The sequence below is a fragment of the Hipposideros armiger genome, unplaced genomic scaffold (genome assembly GCF_001890085.2).
Source record: "Hipposideros armiger isolate ML-2016 unplaced genomic scaffold, ASM189008v1 scaffold_126, whole genome shotgun sequence".
In the NCBI taxonomy this organism is placed as follows: domain Eukaryota; kingdom Metazoa; phylum Chordata; class Mammalia; order Chiroptera; family Hipposideridae; genus Hipposideros; species Hipposideros armiger.
In genome coordinates this window covers 1,249,158-1,269,926 of record NW_017731476.1, presented here as the reverse complement: position 1 = coordinate 1,269,926, position 20,769 = coordinate 1,249,158, and the positions used below count along the sequence as shown (strand labels likewise).

At 47.9% G+C, this 20,769-nt stretch overlaps 2 protein-coding genes across 2 annotated transcripts in view; one reads left to right on the top strand and one right to left on the bottom strand.

Moving 5' to 3' along the window:
• Positions 1–10,512, bottom strand: part of GTF3C1 (general transcription factor IIIC subunit 1) — a 66,384-nt gene extending 55,872 nt beyond the window's left edge. Inside the window, exons 1-4 of the mRNA XM_019648446.1 lie at positions 10,230–10,512; positions 7,460–7,669; positions 2,323–2,499; positions 1,583–1,726 (exon numbers count right to left, since the gene is read on the bottom strand). Of these exons, the coding sequence (XP_019503991.1) occupies positions 1,583–1,726; positions 2,323–2,499; positions 7,460–7,669; positions 10,230–10,450 (752 nt within the window). The 5' untranslated portion in view covers positions 10,451–10,512. The remainder of the gene's footprint in view (positions 1–1,582; positions 1,727–2,322; positions 2,500–7,459; positions 7,670–10,229) is intronic.
• Positions 10,513–10,749: 237 nt separating this feature from the next.
• KATNIP (katanin interacting protein) overlaps positions 10,750–20,769 on the top strand; it is a 189,836-nt gene continuing 179,816 nt past the window's right edge. Inside the window, exon 1 of the mRNA XM_019648445.1 lies at positions 10,750–10,756. Coding sequence (XP_019503990.1) covers positions 10,750–10,756 — 7 coding nt within the window. The remainder of the gene's footprint in view (positions 10,757–20,769) is intronic.

Genomic DNA, 20,769 nt, shown 5'->3' with positions numbered 1-20,769 from the left:
TAAATGCAGACCTCGACCTGCCCACAGCAGCCACTCTGTTCTTTGTGGGTCTCAGGCTACACACCAGGTATGAGTTTGGTGATAAAAGTATTATATTCAACCAATGGACAGTAGGACTAAATAATTAAAATGCACATTATCAAAGCATAATTCTCTCTAATGTATTATTTCCCAAACGGGTTTGAAGACAAATTCAGAGTGACATTTTCCTTCCTGGAAATCGTTAGTCAAGTCAGTCTACACACATATATCAAGCACCTTTTTTGGGCCAATCCGTTTTATGCAGCGGGCGCTGGAAACTTTAATAAAATTTATACTTGATCCTGAGGGTTCACCTCACCCCTGGCTGCTGGGTAAAGGGCTAGGCCTCTGTTGTGTGGGGAGGGGAGACTCAGGGTCAGTCCCTGAGGTCCAGGCATGGGCTTGCCCAGTGCTTCCTAACTCCCTGACAGTGCCCGCCTCCAGCAGACAGCACGGTGGCCAGGCACACAGCTCACAGCTGAGGCACCCCAAGGGCCGCATTTCGCATATTGTAGGCCCTGCACCAACTCAAGCCTTTCCCACCTGGTCTTTGTCCCTTCCGCAGAAGGGGTGTGGGGGGGTGGAGTGCAACTGAGACCTCTCTGCAGGGGGGCGGTTCCTATGCCAGGTAACTAGTCACCCCAACAGGGAGGATTAGAGAGTCAGAGACTCACTCCTAAAAATGCTGGTTCTCAGAAAGGAGCGTGCATATTTTATCAGCGTGATGTGTAGATCTGACTACAACACCCAGCTCACCAGTGACATCGTGCACCCTAACGTTCAGCAGAACCTCACCATCTCACCCACAGGCTGATTACGATGGCTGCGTGTCGCAGAAACACACCAATTTTAAACTGATACATTTCACCCTCAACTCTGTCACCATAACAAATCAAATCTGACTTATTTATTTTTATTTTCACACTCCCCCTCAAATGTCACCAAAACATTAACAGTCCCTGTTACTGAGCTGTGGGGTTCAGGCATTTCCCCCCACTTCTTTTCTGTATAATTTCCACGTTTTCTAAACGAGCATGACTTCATTCATAATCAGAAAGAGATAGCGGGGCCGACCGAGTGGTGCAATGGTTGAGAGCTGGCTTGGGACGCCAGAGGGCCCTGGTTCGGATCCCACATATGAGGGCCAGTGACACTGCCCTCTACAGCTAAGATGCTGAACAACAGCTCAACCTGGAGCTGGGCTGCCATGAGTCGCCATCGGGTGTAGCCCGCGTGTAGCCAGCAGCCAGCGACTGATCTGTCTTGCCAGGGAAGAGCGCAATGATGGTGCCAACTTGGGCCAGTGAAGCAACGTCCTCCACAACTAGACTGAAGAACAAATGGACAGCAACTTGTCTGTTCCCCTTCCCCCAATTCCCCAGCGCTGTTCCCATCCCCGCAATTCCCCAATAAAAATCTTTTAAAAAAAGAAAAAAAGAAAGAGATAGCAAATATCTTTTAAAAAAAAGCTATGTCGCATTCTGCTCTGGCCTCTGATTTTTAACAGCAGGATACACGCGGCTGTGATACAAATGGAACAGCGCTTGGAGCCCGCACACACCTGTCCACGTGAAATCGATTTAGGAGCAGGAGGATGGAGTGCTGCTGGAATCCAGAGGGCAACCGGATCACGTGGGACTGCATCGTGATAAGCCCGTTTTTGTTCAGGATTTTCCTGTGATAGTGGAGCTTCCCAGCGTCCACCCTGGAGGAGAGGAAAACTGGGGGTTGTGTCATTTTGCTCTTGGGTTGCTCTCACCCACCCACATAGAGAGCCTCTCGCCAGAGATACATGCCTCCTAGCCAGAGAATCTGCGAGAACAGCCATGCCTGGGAGCAGGCCCCAGGACTCCAGGAGAGGTAGGTGGGGAGAGGGGAGGAGAGGCTGGGGAAAGAGGGCAGGCAGGGATGGCTGGGGTGGGAGACAGGCCGGCGGTTGATCGAATATTAATATAAAGGGGGGAACCAGATACGGCTCTCCAGCCCTGCAGTGGCTGATAGCGAGGGTGACCGCACTTCCTGGTCTGTCACCTGGCCCCCACTTATGCCCATTTCCTTGGCGTCCCTTCCGGTCAGCTCCACCTTCCACTCCCAAAATGTTCGGTTTGGACAATACATTATATAGTCCCCCCAGAGTCTCTTCAAAGAGAAAGCACCGTGCTCCCTGCCACCATGTACTGGGGACTGCCGAGGTGGCAGGGGTCAGAACAGGGAAGACAAGTGAGCGGGCTCCGGCCTGGGGCAGGGCACAGTGATCAGGGGGCCCCATCATTTGAAGGAGAGAAGCAAACCACCCCGTACTTGAAAGCATTGCAGTGCAGGTCTCGCTGCAGCTCCCCCTGCCAGCGGGACCGGCCCAGTCGCTCCAGGATACAGTAGGAGAAGTCGGGGAGTTTCAGGTCGGGATCGCCCTCCGGTCCTATCAGGGCCCGGTAGCGCAGGTCCTGCGAGGCCACGACGACCAGCTTCTTCCGCCACCTGCAATCAGAAGCAACCATATCGAGAAACAACAACTTGAAGAAAATCGAAATACGAAAACACAGAACTTTGGAGAATCACCCTTCTACGTCTTGGAGGACCACAATCCCCTAGTTCAGCATATTTTGGTCTCAGTGCTGCTTGGTGTTCAGGCCAAGTAGAGTCCACGTCGTCCTTTCCCTGCGTCAGGCCCTCCCAGGCCGGGCCGGGCACTCAGCCCCAAACCCAACGCCCTGCGAGGGCCCAGAACATCCCAGACACCATCCACATCCTCGTTTCCAGCCCACAGCAGCCCTGCTGGTCCTGGGACAAGCTGTTTCCTCTGCCCAGCTGCTCTTCCCCAGCGGTAAGTGATGGGGGCCTTCTCATTGTTCAGGTTACTGCTCAGATGTCAACGCCTTAGGCCTCCCTCAAAACAGCACCCACAGTGCAGTCTCTACCTCTGGCCACTTCCTCCTTCTTCACAGCACCTAGCGCTCCACTTTTATTGTTTTGTAGACATTCCTGTCTCTCCCCCTTTCAAACTTCTGTTGAGGTGGACTTGTCCACCAGGACACTCTCAGTGCCTAGAATGATTCTGGGGCATGGTTGGAGCTCTGTGAAGTGAATGAACAAGCCTCCTGAACTGGATGGATAAGGCAAACCTCAGAGTCAAAAACACTGAACTGTGTCATCAGGGAGCCTGCTGCCTGCTGAAGACCAGGCCTTGGACAAGTCCTTAGCTTTTCCCACTGCCGCGGTGTGTGAAAAATCACGCCCAAGAAGAAGGCCGAAGCACCAAGACCCAGACAACAATACTGAGTCCTCCGCTGAGGCCTGACAGGTCCCACCACTTAGGACTAAGGCACCACTGCAGGGCCGTGCTGGAAACCTAAACGCACGTCGTGGGCAGACTGGCCTCTCCATTCACACACCCCTGGGGCCCGCAGAGATCCCACAAGTGTGTGCAGGCAAAGAACCCACCACTCACGCACTTGTTCACTCACTCCTTGGCATCGAGATGTACCTGATTGGAGAAGCTCCCTCTCCTGGGTGAATGAGTCACTGAGGGTCCATATACAGAGGGTGCCAAAAAAATGTATATGCATTTTATAAAAGGAAAAAACTGTATTAAAATTACACTGATGGGAATCACTGAACACCTCTTGCAATTGCAGAAGTCAAACATGACTTGTATTCATCTTTTGTTATCGGTATATATTGAGTACATATTACTTTTTTTTTTTTTTTAAATAGGGGACCAGTGTGTTTTTCTAGGACCCATCAGCTCCAAGTCGAGTCGTTGTTTTCAATCTACCTGTGGAGGGCGCAGCTCAGCACCCCATGTGGGGATTGAACCGGCAACCTTGGTGTTATGAGCCTGCGCTCTAGCCATCTGAGCTAACTGGCCACCCCGAATATTACAATTTTTAATATAGTTTTTTCCTCTCTTAAAATGTGTATACATTTTTCTGGCACCCTCTGTATAAGGCCCACGGGCTTGAGCAAGACCTACTCATCCTAGCCTGTTGCTTACGGACGCCCGACCCCGGGCCCTGACTTCAGTCACATCACTCAGTCTGACTGTTCTCCTCTCACTCACTCCAGTGACTCGCTTCTACCACCACCTGGGCACAAAGGAGAAAGGAGAGGCTGTCTTCACTTTAACTCACCTGCAGCATCCTCACATTATTTGTGACCTACAATTAGCCTTCTGCAGATCGTGCAAGTCTGCACAGTCCATCTTGAACGTGGCTGTGAACACATGTGAGAGACAGCCCACTTCCTGTGTCTGCGTGTCGCAAACCCAGGACCTATGCTCACTTGTCTCACCTCAGTCACATGGGAAGAAGTCAGTTGAGAAAAGGAAATTTGAAAACAGGGGAGCTGACGTGCTGGTTTAAGAATGTCCCCAGGGGCTGGCAGAGTGGCTCAGTTGGTTGAGAGTTGGCTTAAGAGCGCAAGTTCTGAGCAACAGGGCCGCAGGTTCAATTCCCACATGGGCCAGTGAGCTGCGCCCCGAGCTAAGCTGCTGCTGAGATGCCAACAGGTGGCAGGATGGCTCGGCTGGTGAGAGCACATGCTCCTAACAACAAGACTGCCTGTTCGATGGTGGCTACGCCCGCCCGCAACTAAGACTGAACTCGGCACCTTGAGCTGAGCTGCCCCCTGGACGGCTCAGTAGATGGAGAGTACGCTCTTAACAACAAGGCTGCCGGTTCAATTCCCACATGGGATGGTGGCTACACCCACCCGCAACTAAGATTTAACATAGCACCTTGAGTTTAGAGGCCACGAGCTGCTGACGGGCAGCCAGATGGTGACTGGCGCCCTCCACAACAAAGATTGTACAACAACAACTTGACTGGTCCTCCTCCCCAATTCCCCAACACTGTTCCCCTCCCCCAATTCTCCAATTTAAAAAAAAAATGTCCTCAGGCTAGTTTCCGTCCCTCGATTATCCTAAGTTAGCTGAACAACAATTCCCACTAAGCTCAGTCTACAGGCCGGAGTCAGCACACAGGTTATCAAATCCCGATTAAGTGTTATACAAAGTGCTATACCAAGATAAATAAAAATGGTATCTACTTTCAAGGAGCTCACAGTCTACTGAAAGAGAAAGGCAAGAAAATTACTCTATGGTTGACGTGATAGCTGCTCTGACAGACAGCAGCTCTGCTGGCCGAGGCTAGTAAATGACAGGTATGAGGAGCCCCCACTTAAGCCTATGTGAGTGACTACAGCGTATGCATCGTAATTAGGGAAAACTCTCAAGAGAAGGTGATTCTTGAGTTAGCGGTTAAGCCGGGTGGGTGAAGGGTAAGGAAGCAGGATTTGGAAGGTTCCAGAGGCACGAAAGGGCATGCGTGTTCTGGGGGAGCGAGTGGTGTGGCATGGCCAGCAAGTGTGGAGTGTGGTGGGAAGTTAGAAAGCAGAAGGAAGGGATGTGTGAGAGGTCAGCAGGAGTCCACATCCTGAATGGCCTTTCGAAGCCAGGCTGGGGAGTTTAGGTTCCACGGCATAGGCCAGGGGTTATAAGTTCAACATGCAGTTTTGGGAGCTGACTTTGTGCCAAGCATATTCTAGATCCTAGAGATACGGGCCTCAAGAGTGTAGAGTCTGGTGAGGAAAGAGTGACAGACACAACACTTAAGACTGCTTTGGGTACTAAAAAGAGTAATACTTTTTGGGAACCCTTTCTGAGGAGCTGAGTTGAAGGCTGGAGGAGAAGGAGGGGGTGGTGTGGAGAGCTGGGGGAGAAGGGTTAGCACGGGCCATCGCTGTGGGGCAGAACTGCGGCAACACGGGAAGTAAGGCAAGCGGAGGGGCCGAGGTCAGGCAGCTAGGTGGGCACAAGCTAGGTCCTAAGCGCCCGACAGGTGTGGGGGCCTGGGCGGGACATGGCTCATGACGCTGGCCTACGATGTCCGGTAAAAATTCAGATCCACAACAGCTGGACCTTATGATGTTTCAAGAGAAGTGAGAAATCCAGACTTTTAAATACTTGCAATGGAATTAAACGTAAAACAAACAAAACAACATGCTGGTGAAATAAAGTGTTTCGAAATAAAGGGGGCAGATTTGGCCAGTTTGAAACCTCTGCCCCAAGTGACCAGGGTACTACACAATACAGTTCCATCTTAAAACAACAACAAAAAAAAAAACCCTAAAAAGCCAAAACAACCCTCCATGCAATGCAGAGTTAGAAAGAGGAGACGAAAAGAAGGGAGATAGGCAGGAGATGACTGCATTCATCTGAGGCCAAAGGGGGTCTGAGGAGAAGTTAGAAAGTGGACTCCACAGGACTTAGTGGCCAACTAAATACAGAGTTCAGGGAGAGAAGGGGCTCAGAGGGAGTCCCATGTTTATGCCTATGCAGCCAGGTGTATGGGGTACTCTAGACCAGAATAAAGAAACCAAAGAGGGAAGAAAAGGAAGAGAAGGCAGGTTCGGGGTACAGGAAAGAGTGCTGATCTAACTTCTGGGCGAACTGGGTATGAGAGGCAGGATATTGAGATGTCATAGGAGGAAGTCTGGGGAGGGGACAGAGCCCTTGGGAACAGCCAACATTTAAGGGGCGGAAAGAAGTCGGGAGTCTACAAAGGAGCTGGTGAGGATGAGCTAGAAGAACAAAAAAAACAAAACAGAGCAGGAAGCAACAGGGGCCAAACCTTCAATAGTCCGTAATGCCTCCACTGAGGGGTCAAGGAAAGGAAGGGCTTAAACAGTGTCTCATGCTTGTTAATAGGGATCTTAGAGGATGAGATTTTGGAGATAAAGGCAGAAATCAGGACTTCAGTGGGCAGGGGAGGGGAGGGGAGGTGAAGAGGGGAAAGGAGTGAGTGTAGCTACTTCTTCCAAAAAAAAATCATGGCGGGAGGGAGGGAGAGGGAGAGGGAGAGAGAGAGAGAGAAAAAAAATGCGCTAGAGTTACAGGGGATTTGAGGAGGCTCAAATCCTGTTGTAAGAGGGGCCAGTCAAGTGAACGTGCTGAGGACAGAGCAGCAGCAGACAGACAGGCAGAGGCTGAAAATAACCGAGAAAGAGGAACTAACCGACAGGTAAGGAAAGAGCATGAGGGATGGGAGCTGGGCTGGGGAGTGAGCGGGGAGGGGAGGAGAAAAGGAGGAAGACAAGAGCCCCATCTCAGCCCTCAACAGGGCTACCCTTGTTCACTTTTTCTAACCCTAAAACACAGGGCCCGGCTTGGACAGAGAATGAAAGGTACCAAGCCAGGTGGCAGCTGCCTGCTCTGCCCACCTGTGCAAGGACCATGGATGCAAATGGAAAGAAAGGCATCCCCCTTGCCCCCCCACCGAGGAAAATGAGCCCCAACAGGAGTAGAGTGAAGAAGGGAGAGGACGGGCTTAGTGTGGGGATGACACACATTGAGGCTGCAGACCAGTCCTGGGGCTCTGACCACACCGTGACTGCAAAGCGGGAAGAGACCCAGGAGTTTCCCATGGTGCAAATCAGTTACCTGCCGAAGGCTTCCTTCATTGTACAGCGGGGCTCCAAAGACTTCGTCCTGATGTATTTGGTGATGTTTTTCCTCTCCTTAAAGAACCGGCACGAGCCCTGGATGCCGTCCTTATTCTCTAAGATCATATGAATGGGGTAGACATCCTCTACAGGGACAGGGTGGCTCTTGGACTCCAAAATTCCAGTTTCCAAATCGATTTCTTCATACCTAAGGAGGAAAGCGCAAATATGGAACCACCACTCAACCTCAGACACAATACATCGTTCCCATGTTCTGACAACCTCCTGCAGAGATCAGAGAGGGGGTGAGGTAGCCCAGTCTTCCCGCCTTACAAATGCACCAGCAGTGTTCTCTGCCCTGGAAAACAGAGCTTCCCAGGATCCCCCAAACCCACTCCAGGAGCGGGATGCTGGAACCAGAACCACCATACTGGTTCTTCCAAATCTGGGGCCTTGTCACCAAACAACCAGGCTTGGACTTAATGATTCAAGGTTTTCCTCCTTCAGATGTCATCTTTCTATCTCTCCTTAGTTATCTCTCCAGTAATCTTCATCCATTTTTATGGTTTCAAATATCACTTGAACATTAACAATTCTCACCCTTGAATCCTCAATCAATACTGTTTATTTCCCCAAACATCAGTCCTGTCTTCCATTGTCTGCTAAACACCTCAAATTCAGTGAAATCAAAACCAAAGTCATGACTGCCTCGCCCCACCTCCTCTAGGTCCCTCCTTTGTACCACATTCTCCCATTGCCTCTTATCAACCCCAGAGAGACATCTGTTGACTTGTGTTTCTTCTTTTATCCAGGCAGCCAAGTTTTTCAAGCTCTCCTTAGAAATCTTGCTCACATCCTGCACTTGTCTCCTTGAAGCTAAATTCCATACACACGTTTCAACCCTTTCTTCCTTGCTTTCTCTGTGACCTTTGCACTACTTAACCATTCTTAGATCAGCTCTTTCCCAGCTTCCAGTACACCAGTCTGGGCTGCTGCCCTCTTTCTCTCCAGCCTCACCTTCCCAGTCTTCTAATCACACTATCCTCTCGCTCAGGGATGATCCTAGTCAACAGCTTTAAGTACCAGCCTTATGGGCCGAATCCACGTGTCTAGCTTCGTCCCTCCCTCAGACTTGCTTTCATGCCCACGAAGCCAGATGTTTACTAAACAGAATCTCCAATTGCATAACCCAAAGGAACTGCACACACAACGTGTCCCAGAATACTATTCAGCACCTTCCTCACCTCCCCCCAGACACAACCACGTTGCTGCTCTTCTGTGTTCGTACCACAGCGAAGGGTGTCAGGGTTCACCCAGGTGCCCAAACATCAGGAACCAGAGGGCATCACCCTGGATTCCTATTTTTCCTTGTACCCTACATCCAATCAGTCACTAAGTCGTCTTGATTCTTCTTCCCACGGCTTGATTCCACCCCCTCTCCTCTCCACTCTCACCCTCGTTATGGTAAGCTAAACCAGGACTAGCAGTTTGTGATTGGATTACTACAAATCTCTCAACTTCTCTCTTTGCCTCTCTTCTAACCCTCCCTTCAGAGGCTTCCAATTGTTCTTTTGATAAAGTATAAACTCTTTAAGTGGATGAGACCATGGATAAACTCTCCAGTACAGTTTGGTTAAGGACGGAGTGGATTCTGTACCTGGTCTTGTTGGATTCGAATTCTGGGTTATGCCCTCGCTAGCTGATGACCTGGAACAAATTACTTAACCTCTCTGCGCTTCAGGAAAATGATAATAATAATATCTACTTCCCAAAGTCGGTGTAAAAATGAAATATCTTGCTGTATGTCAGGATCTTGGAACAGCCCCAGCTCACAAGCCCATATAAATGTCAACTACTATTCCTCATTCCCTGCCTCCAATTCTACACTTCAACCAAGCTTAACTTACTTCTCTTCCTCCAGACTTTCACATTTAACTGTTCTCTGTCCAGAATACTCGGCCAACTGGTCACCTAAATCCAATTTTTAAGTCTTGCTTTGCAGAATATCACCTCTGGGAACCTCTCCTCTCCCTCACAGTATGGTTTAAAAGCACAGGCTTTGGAGACACAAGGCCTGGGTTCAAATCAACTCAGTCTCTTATAATCTCCATAACTTTGATCAGGTTAGTTAACCTCTCTCTGTTTCCTCCTCTGCAAAATGGGGAAGATTACAGCACCCACCTGATAGGGGCACTGTGGGGACACAGTGAGATTAATATCCGGAAGCTCCCAGAACAGGATCTTCGAATAGTACCAGTCCAATAATAAGCACTTGATAAATGCTATTAATAGCTATTATTATTATTATTATTGCTAAGCTTGTTGTTACGCAGCTCTCTAGTTGCTTTAGGGCCTCTAGTCCAGTACAGAGTGAATGCCCCATAAAGGTTTGTTGAACTCAGCTGTCTTTAATCTTGATCTGAGCTGCCTTCCCACCACAATCCTACCTTCCACTTTACAGGAAATACTGTTTGAAGCTCGAAGAATAGCACCCCCCAAGTCCGCCTCAGCAGCACCCCAAACATACACACGGACATAATGGGACATCATCAGACGACCCCCTAACGCCATCAGACGCCTGGGCCCTGCCAGGCCCGAGGGACCCCAAATAAGCATTACATCGCGCCAACCAACAGCCCCCGGGTTCTCCCTCGGCTCCACTTCCTTCCTTCGCACCCCTCCCGTCAGAACCTGGTCACCTCCCTGCTCTATCAGACCCCTGGCTCTGAGCCCGTCCACCGGCCCGCCCGCAGGGCCAAGCCGCTGACCGGTCCTGGAGGTGGAGGTCGAGTCGCTCCCGAGGCTCCACGTAGAAGCTGATGCCCGGATGTGTGGCCAGAGCCCTCCACAGAAACTCCTGCGTACAGGGTTCCAAAGGCAGCGGGAAGGGCGGCACTCGCGCCTCCAGACGGCTCCACAGCGCGGGCAGACAAAGGCCATCGAGCCCTTCCAGGGCCACCTCATCCAACAATGACTCCAGCGCGTCCATTGCTAGTTCAGTGGGCAGCCCCCAGAGCGCCTGCGCACCGCACCGTCGAGCGCCCCGGTCCAACGCGCCTGCGCACAATGATCAGCCTTTCCCCCCTTCCCCCTCCCCCAAGAGGCGGGTCGGACCCGGTGATCGTAGGAGGAGTTCCATCGCCCCCTGAGTGACGTCACTGCCCTTGGGGGCGGGCTCAGTCCGTGGAGCTCCACCGCCATTGGTTGGAAGCCCCACAGTAACCAGGGGAACTGCAAACAGTACAGAGGCCGCTTCCGGTTTCACACCCGGAACCGCCGCCTCTAGGGATGGACGGTGAGTGTTCGTGGGCCCCTCGGGGAAGGCGGGTAGTTATGGTCCCACCCTCCTGAGGCGCCCCCCCCACCCCCCCAGGAAGAATCCTAGGCCACAGACCCCTGGACCACCCCCCGCCTGACCCAAGGTGGCCTCCAGTCTGAGGAAAAGGAAACCTTGTGGTCCGGACTGGGGAGAAGAAGCGGAGGGGAGTGGTCAGTGTTTGGCGTCTTTGCCAAGTTGCGCTCGTGGTGGAACCGGTACTGGCCGGGGGCTCAATGAACGGGTTTAAGGCGGGAAAGGAAAAGGAGAGGTCTGAAGAGGATCTCGTGTGTCCTAAGATGTGGAACTGTGGGGTATGGGAGTTGCTTTGGGGGTTAGCGTCATATGGGGAGTGAAGTAAGTCACCAGCTGCTGAAAATGGGACTTGGTATGGGGGATAAAGGACACTAGGGAATGCCCTGTGCGCTTCCATGTTAATAATTAGTACCGTTCAGTTCCAGGAACTCTAAACGCCGTCCAGCGACACCTCGCGACGCTTCATAATAGCCCTTTGAGTTGAGTGTTACCCCATTTTACAAAAGAGAAAACTGAAGCTCAGAGAAGTTGAATAACTTGCCCCAAATCGGCCAACCAGCAAGTGGCAGAGTGAGAAAGGAGCGCAGACACATTGTCTCTAGAACTGAATTGTGGAGTTTGAGATTTTTTTTTTCTTTGTTGGGGAACAGCCATGGTCATTGGTTACACATTGCTTTCATGCTACAATGGCATAGTTGATTCTTTTAGGGAGGGCACAGCTCACAGTGGCCCATATGGGGATTGAACCGGCAACTTTGGTGTTATCAGCATGATGCTTTAACCAACTGAGCTAATTTGTCACCCTGAGTTTGAGATTTTCAAGAGCCCTTTCATTCCATATCTTGCAAATGCAGATAACTGCAGGGGCAGTTCAGTGGGTTGAATTGCACTGCGACTGAAAATCAATTTCTTATTTCGGCAGGTTCTCACTTAGCTCCAACCCCTTATTTTCCTGGGGCACTTCTCAGGAAATACCCTGTCGGCCCATCAGTCTGAAGGCCAGATGCAAGCTGTGGACCCCCATGTAGGGGTTCCTGATGAGAATCATGGAATTTGACAATTGGAAGCGATCTAAAAACAGGCTACTCTGATATCTCATTTTGTAGCTGGGGAGGCTGATGTTTAGAGAGATTTGTAGGGCCTGTGCTAGAATCCAGATCATTTTCTTCATTTTACCACTGTCCCTCACTCCTAGGGAATTTGTTCTTTTGTGATATCCACTTAATGCAGTGTGGAAAAACATTTTTTTAATTGAACCATCTTATGTGCTTTTTAAAAGACGTCTTTGCCCTTTGGACTTCCGAGGTTCTATAAAATGTCATTTGCCAGATTGCTGTGTGGAAAGGTCAATGTAATGCAACTATAGAACAACAATTCTCAAATCTCTCTGGTCTTGGGATGCCTTTCTACGCTTACCTCAAAAGAGCTTTGTTTGTATATATTATATCTATGATATTTCCATGTCATAAATTAAGGCTGAGAAAATCTGAAAGCATTCTTTTATCAGTTCATTTAAACATAACAATAAACACATTACTTCTGAACATAAATAATGCTTTTTAATGAAAAACAGCTATTACCACCCCCCACCCCTCCACCCCCTTAGTAGGAAGAGTGGCATTATTTTGCATTGTCTCAAATCTCCTTAATGTCTGGTTTAATAGAAAATAGCTAGAGCCTCATTTCTGCTTCAGCATCCAGACTGTTGTGCTGTTATTTTGGCTTATGTATGTGAAGAAAATCAGGCCTCACAGATATACAGTTAGAAAGGAGTATTTTAATCGCCTTTTCAGAGAACTGTATACATTCATTGATAACTATATCAAAACTTAGCAAGTTGTAGTTCCTTGAAGGTTAGTCACAATGTGGCATCTGAAACCATATTGGTGAACGTTTATATTTTGTTACATTAAAATCCATTGGTCTATCTTGCTCCTCCATTGGATATTTTACCCGTGTATGACTTAATAATCTTAGGCACTGGTCATTTGGAAAATGTTACTTCACTGAGTTGTGCAAACCTTCCAAATGTTGACATTGGAAATTTCATTATACAATATCAAATGGCATATAACTACACAATATCAAAAAAACTACATTCATTCATATCACCACCTATCTTATTTTTTAAAAAAAGAATTTAAGCATTGGAAAGCTAGAAAACTCAAGGTAGTAGAAACAAATTTTCTACTTGTTTTCACTCGAAAGCTTGAATTTTATCATTGGCAACAAATACAGTCACTTGTTTCCTTGAAGTGAAGGGCTCACTTCTTTCATATTTGAAAAAATGTCCGCCAAAACCCAAACCTGAATAACTATAGTTTGTCTGTAACTATAGCTGTTCTTTCAAGTAAAAATGACATTCTATATAATATGTGGCTAGTTCAGTTGGCAACTCAAATAATCACACAGGTGTTTTCTGGGGAATACTTTATGTGTACTTTCCACTTTTCCACACAGAGTAAATTAAAAATGTGTACTCATGTGCCTAGATTTAATACAATTATTTTTTCCTGTTCCATCAGGACATTCTTAAGTGAAAATGATTTCTTGTTTGTTTTATTGTGAGTACATGTCAATAAAGAACATAACAACTACTAGTACAGTTTGGTGCCACTGCCTGTAGCCACTTAGGCTACAAGCAGTTTTACCTGCTGTTGCTTTTGCATCATCATTGCAAATATCAACACAGTGAAAAAGTCTTAGAATTGTGATAAAAATAGTTTTGTCCTTGAGAGCCCCTCTTTCTCATAGGATCTGCAGAATATACTTTGAGGAACAGTGCTGTAGACCATTTTTCAAGAAGTCTCCTTAGTCCCATCTAATTGTTATCTCAGCTCTCTTAGAGCATTGGTATGGCCCAATGGAGGAAACCGTTCATTTTCAGATTGGTTACAAAAAAGGAAAATTTTTTTTTTTTAAGAAAGAATTTGCCCTAAGGTTCAATTTAACACTCAAAAGTGTCTCTTTTTGTATTTCAATTTTTAAAACTTTGAGTTATACACTATTTTATAGGCATATATCGGGTAAAGTAATGCATACCCTAATAAACCATGATTCTAGCCAACTAGATAAGGCAACCTGGCCTTATTGGAAAGATGTTTACTTCCAAAAATCATAAAAGTTAAATGTCCACCAAGCATCGCCAAACTGGATTGTAGTTTGGTTTATTCGACACGTCCAAATCACCATAGCTTTTCATGACATTTTTCCTGGCCCGTTGTTTTGACTTTGGGCAGATTTTATCTGGCTCTGTGATGCAGTATGACGTAATGCTGATAAGTTTGGGGAGCCATATAGCCACCCTGGATTTGAATCTCAGCTGTGTGTTCTGACCTCTCTGAGCCTCAGCTTTCCTGTCCATAAAATGGAGATGATGATGAAACTTATTATGTTTTGTTTGGTGATCCATTGGTGAATCCATCATTGTGAATTCAGTGAAGCTGCATGAATGCACTGAACACCAGGTCTAGCATACGAGGTCTGATGATTAAGTTCGCGAACTCTTTTGGAAAAAGTGCTACATACCTCATTGCTGAATATCACTACGGTCACCTTCAAAGCACCCCTTGGGAAGCTATGCACCGATGCCAACGCCTAGTCCACCCTTTAAAGCAATTTTGGAACTCTTTTTCTGGAATGGCCATCAGAGCTGTCGTCGTATTACCCTTGATGTCCTGAATGTCATCAAAATGTCTTCCTTTCAATATTTCCTTTATCTTCTGGTAAAGGAAAGACGTCATTGGGGGCCAGATCAGACGAGTAAGGAGGGTGTTCCAATACAGTTCTTTGTTTACTGGCTAAAAATTCCTTCACAGACAGTGCCGTGTGAGCTGGTGTATTGTCGTGATGCAAGAGCCATGAATTGGCGAAAAGTTCAGGTCATCTAACTTTTTATTTTTTTTTAAGATTTTATTGGCGAATTGGGGGAGGGAACAGCTTTGGGGAATCGGGGGAGGGGAACAGACAAGTCGCTGTCCTTTTGTTCTTCAGTCTAGTTGTGGAGGATGCCGCCCCACCGGCCCATGTTGGCACTATGATCACTGCGCTCTTCCCGGCTGAGGCAGATCGGTTGCTGGCCATCGGACAGCTGCTCACGGCGGCTCTTGGCAGCTCACGCCGGCTATCAGCCACTCACGGTAGCCCTCTGCAACAGGGGCTGCAGCCTACGCCATCGCTGGTGACCCACAGCAGCCCAGCCCCAGATCGAGCTGTTGTTCACCATCTTAGCTGTAGAGGGCACAGTGTCACTGGCCCATGTGGGATCCGAACTGGCAGCCCTGCTGCTCCGAGCACGTGCCCCCAAGCCAACTCTCAACCAACAAGCCACTTGGCCTTCCCTCATCTAACTTTTTCATGCAACCTTTTCAGCACTTCCAAATAGTAAACTTGATTAACAGTTTGTCCAGTTGGTACAAATTCATAATGAATAATCCCTCTGATATCAGAAAAAGGTTAGCAACATTATTGCAACAAGTTCCTGAACTTAATTGTCAGACCTTGTATAAAAGTGCTCCTACATGGTAGCTAACTGTCATTATCTGCAAATGGGGCACACTTCCTCTACTGCTGACAGATGAGGGAGGAGGGAATCTGATTAAGCTCTCTAGCAAATAATAATATTTGTAATTACAAAGCTTTGTGAGCTTTGTAATTACAAAGATCACTCTTTGTGTAAAAGAAAAACCAGTGTTTGACACTTTTTATTTTCATCAAGGTAAGCTGGCAATGTGTGAGTCTTCCGCTTGTGGACATGCTCGCCTTTCTGTTAAAGTCAGATTTCCTCCAGTGCTTTTAAAAATGTGACATGGTTTAGAAAAAAATTTCTCCTCGATTTTCAAGGAACGTAATAATTAGACAAAAGGTCAGTACATCAGTATAATTAGAAAGGATTTGAAAGCTGCTCATTTGCTTTTGCTCCTCCCAAGAGCAAATATTTAACACTTCCCTGTTTATACTGTTCATTTGCTTAGCAAACTTTCTCAAAGAATTAATAATGCCAAGGTGAAATTTAGCCTAGCTTGGCTAAATAATCCCAGGCTACCGTTGAATCAGGAAGGTTTTGCAGAAAACCAACATGTCTGGTCTCTTCAGTTCTTATGTGGTTTTAACAGGATTCCTGGTGATTTGTCTGTTTCTCTTACCACTTAAAATGAGCCAAGCACAAAATAAGAACAATAAAACAAAGCAAGCGTTCAGCCAGCAAAACAAATGCATTTTCTTTTTTTCCCTCCTTGGCTACCATCCTTGAATCCGATTCATTTCTTTTCTTTTGATATTTTTCAGCATTCATTCTGCCCTACCGTTTTAGCTTACAGGACTTGGCAACACTATGTTTTGCTTATTTTTTCTTAGGGCGTTCATTCGGGTACTCCACGGCATTTCAGTGCCTTCTGGGCACTGGAATCCAGAGATAGATCAAGATGAGTAGGATGGAATGCAGGTGAAGGATAAGTGGGAGTTCACTGGACTGGTCTCAGACTTTAAAAGTAGATTTTTTTTTCACATATAAGTTACTTTTTTTATCCTTAAAAAGCGATGTAGCAAATTTGAAAATGAATTCTTAGTATCAGAGGCTACACATTGGGAGTCTCTGGCTGAAACAGCCCATAGGCTTGTTTCTTTGGCCCATAATAATTTGTTTTTTAAATGTTTGAGTTCGTTGTCAACATTGAAACATTGAGAGATTTCTCATGAATCCCCGATTATGGCAAGTTGTTTAAAATATCAACAGCCTGTTAACACTGAATCAGAATTCTGTGTGGCCACAGTTCCCTCACAGCTGGAGCTAAGTGGAGAAGGGAGGTGTGCTTTCCAATTCATCACAGGCCCCCCCCCCCACTGGCTTCCCTCATCGCTTCTGTACCTGCCTGGGCCCCATAGGTGTTTAAAGTTACAATCCTGCCTTGTATTAACCTGGACAATTTTGAAAATCCATATGGACTTTATATATGCAATGCTGTGCTATACTTGTTTAGTTTTAATCTGAAAAAAAAAAAAAGGTGGGGAGATATATAGTATTCTTTGCCCTGAACTTCATAGTCTGGTGAGAAAGCCAGACATACACAGATAACTGCAATCCAACATGCGAGTCCCTAGAGCATGGGTTGGCCAACTGCGGCTTGTGAGCCACATGTGGCTCTTTGGGTACGTTCTGTCTCAAAAGTTTGCCCACCCCTGGAAGAGCCAGTCCTTCCCTCACAACAATTTAAAAATTATTCGAGAGCCATAAATATATTTTTACATAATCACCATTATGTGAATAATATCCTTTAAAAATTTATAAATCAAACTATGATAGTTTTATTTTCATTTTCAATTTTACTTCAGAGCCTGCGGCTCATGAGCCGCAGTTTGCTGACCCCTGGCAGCTGTTCCGTCTCAAAAGTTTGCCAACCCCTACCCTAGAAGATGACATTTGCAAAGGTCTCCCCCTTTCCCAAAGCACCCTGGCCCCCTGCCTGCTTTTGTAAATAAAATTTTATTGGAACACAGCTACATCCATGTACATACAAATGCATACAAAGAGCCTATGGCTGTTTTCCTGCTTCCGTAGCGGAGGTGACTAGTTGTGACAGAGACCATATGGACCACAAAGCCAAAAATATTTTCTCTCTGGCCTTTCCCAGGAGAAGTGTCGACTGCTGCCTTGGAAGATCCAATTTGTTCTTGAGATGGCTCATTATTGTGCCCATTTTACACCCCATAGCTTAGGAGGTGGCAAAGCCAGGATTCAGCCGACTTTAAAGTCGACCCTCTAGAGACAGCATCAAAGAGCTGTCTCAGCCCTGTCCCTGCTGTGTGTGGCCAGGTTCTCACACCTGGAGAGAGAGTCTGGAGGTGTGGCCTGCCCATCAGGCTGGTAGAAGAATAAACACAATAAACACGGTGTAAAAGGCACCACCCTTGACTACCTTCTCAGCTCCCCATTGGCTGTTCCTTTATTTCCAAGTAGGAAAGGGATCCAAGGAGCAATGTGATTGGTTTGGATGAGGAGCTTGGAGCTGTTGAGAGAGCAATTGTTATTAGAATCAGAAAGTGTCAGTTCTTAATGCCACAGGACTGACTACTGATGTCCCATGGGGTGCTGAACAGCTTGACCCCTGTAACCTTAACAATAGCCCCATGGACATAACACCTTTAATTGGACAATTTCCCTGGAATAGCTCTTCCCCTCTTTTACCTTGTCCCTTGGTTGGTCCGGTCTCCAGCCTCATCTTTAAATAGTCACCCACCCACTCTTGTGCCCAGAATTTTTAGAATGGGCTGAACTGGGTCCATAGCTGTGTTTTCCCATACTTAAAAAATAGAGATTTCCCATAAAATCCTGGACTTTTCAGTCTCTGGATAAGAGGGTGCTTTGGTCTTATGTGGCCTGCCTTTCCACACAGCCCTCGTTCTCAGCACTGAACAGTGGCTCCCTCCTTGACCTTGACATGTGACACCAGTTTGACCTCTTCTGCCTGGTGTGCCAGTCACCAAGTGCTCACTTCCTGCATTGAGAATATCGGCCTGACCCTGCAGGCACCTCAGACTTCACCCCCTTGCCCACGGCACCTCTTAAAGTTGGCCATCTCTCGAGCATGCCATAGTCTTTCCCACTTCCCTGCATGGTCCACGCTGTGCTCCCTGCCATCTGTGCCTGTCTTCCAGGTCACTTCCACACTGGATGACAGTGACTGACATCTGCAGAATGAACTCCTGTCGCGTGGCAGGGCCCCGTAGCTCCTCAGGCATCGCGCCGTCCGGGTGTGGGGCTCCATACGTTTCTTCCTCTCTGAGAGTACAGACCCACTCTCGTTCCTTTGTATGCCCAACACGCGGCTCAAGGACTGGTACAGAGAGACGTCCACACGTGTTTGCTTGCTGGGTTGACATTATAACTGGAAAGGAGATGAGTCGATTTGTCTCTTAGTGAATTGTTGGCTGGTCTCCATAAAGCAGACGGAGAAAAGGCCTTTGCAGCCAAGCCTCCAGGCCAAGCTTCCTGACCTTGGCTGGTTCCTCTTTCTCTAGTGGACAAGAATGGTTCCCCCAGACACGGTCCGCTGGAGTAGTCCAGCCCAGTCCTAACAATATGTCCTGTGCTCGCTTCCTTTCCTATACCCACAGCCTCTGTTTATGCCTTTCTCCCTCTACTTCTCAGTCACATTTCTGTCTTCCTCCCACTTCCCAGTGAAGTCACTCAGTCCCGCCTCCTGCCTCATTTTGGAACCTGGTGCTGTTATACTTTGACTGCCCTTCGCTGACAGGTTCCTTGGAGACAGCTCCTGATTTCACATGTCTTTGGAGGATAGGAAAGTTAGGGTGAGTGTGGCACCTGGCAGGAAACCGGAGCCACAGATGCTGGTCACCAACCTCAGGACGCCTGCAGGGGCCACCACACTTTTCTGAAGTCTAAGTGAACTTGCAATGCTGTGTGAGTGTGTGTGTGTTTCCCCTCCAGAAGGTTTCAAATGAATCAGGTTCATTTTCTGAATCCACCTAAAATCACAGAAGGTGAGAGCTGTCCAGGACTAGACAGATCTAGCCCAGGACCCCATTTTGTTGACTCTGATCTGTGGGTCCCATGCAGGGGTCACGAGTTTAGAATCCCCCCCCCCGCCCCCGGGGAACTGGCAGGTAATAGACAACTGTAGCAGCCAGGAGTTATTGAATCACACAGCTTTACATCAGGTTCTTTCAACACCTAAATACACTTTGTACACCTGGACCTTGTCTTCAATTTCATTAACAAATCTGTCATTTTGGGTCTGGTCATGTGGCACTGTTGGTTAAGAGTTGGCTTGGGAGTGCTGGCTCTGAGCAACAGGGCCCCAGTTCAGATCCCACATGAGGGCCAGTGACACTGCCCTCTACAGCTAAGATGGTGAACGACAGCTCGACCTGGAGCTGGGCTGCCCTGAGTTGCCGGCGATGGTATAGGATGCAGTGGGGCTGTGGGCTGCCATGAGCTACCGTGAGTGACTGGCAGACAGTGTGAGCAGCCGGTAGCTGGCATGAGCTGCCGTGAGCCACCGTGAGCGGCCGTCCAGTGGCCGGCGACTGATTGCCTCACCTGGGAAGAGCGCAATGATAATACCAACATGGGCCAGTGAAGCGACGTCCTTCACAACTAGACTGAAGAACAAAAGGACAGCAACTTGTCTGTTCCCCTTCCCCCGATTCCCCAGTGCTGTTCCCCTCCCCCAATTCTCCAATAAAATCTTAAAAAAAAAATCTGTCATCTACACATTTCTAAGCACGTGCCTTCCTCCATCTCGCCGTCATCTATGAAATAGAGGTAATCACTCTATTCCCCTCCCCAAGGTTTGTGAGAATTAGTTGCATGAATAGATGCAAAGACCTTAGATCAGGGCCTGGCACACAATTAGAACATATGTCAGTGTTAGCTGCGATGACGGTGACAATGACAAACATGATGGTGGTGGTAGTTCTCACTTTTGCCAGAGACGTGGACACATGAACTGTCACTTTCATCTTCACTGTAGGGAAAAAATCTCCCAGATCTCCTGATAAATGACCCCTTGGACTTAACCTCAGGGGCAGGGAGGCAACCTGGGAGGCGGGGAGCCAGAGGGCACCATGCCACCTGGCAGGCCATTGCCCTCAGCTCCCGACAGCTGTTGCCAGGCAGGAATGCAGGCCCCGTGTGGCCAGACCTTCCCGGTTTTTAGAAGAACCCAGAACTCGAGAATTTTAAGTGTGAAATCTCCCAAGATTTAATGTTGGCTAAAAAACAATATATATTTTTTTAATATTATGGAGCCTTGACAAATGTCTGTGGGCTTGTCTCAGCCAGTGAGTGACTTTAGATCTAGTCTGGCCACTGTCATTTGTCAGATATGAAGGCCAAGGCATTGGGAGGGACGTGCCTGGGTGGGCAGTCCAGGATGGGGGAACAGGCCCAGGATGGTGAACAGGCCCATGTCCCCGAGTCCAGTGCACCCCCCCCC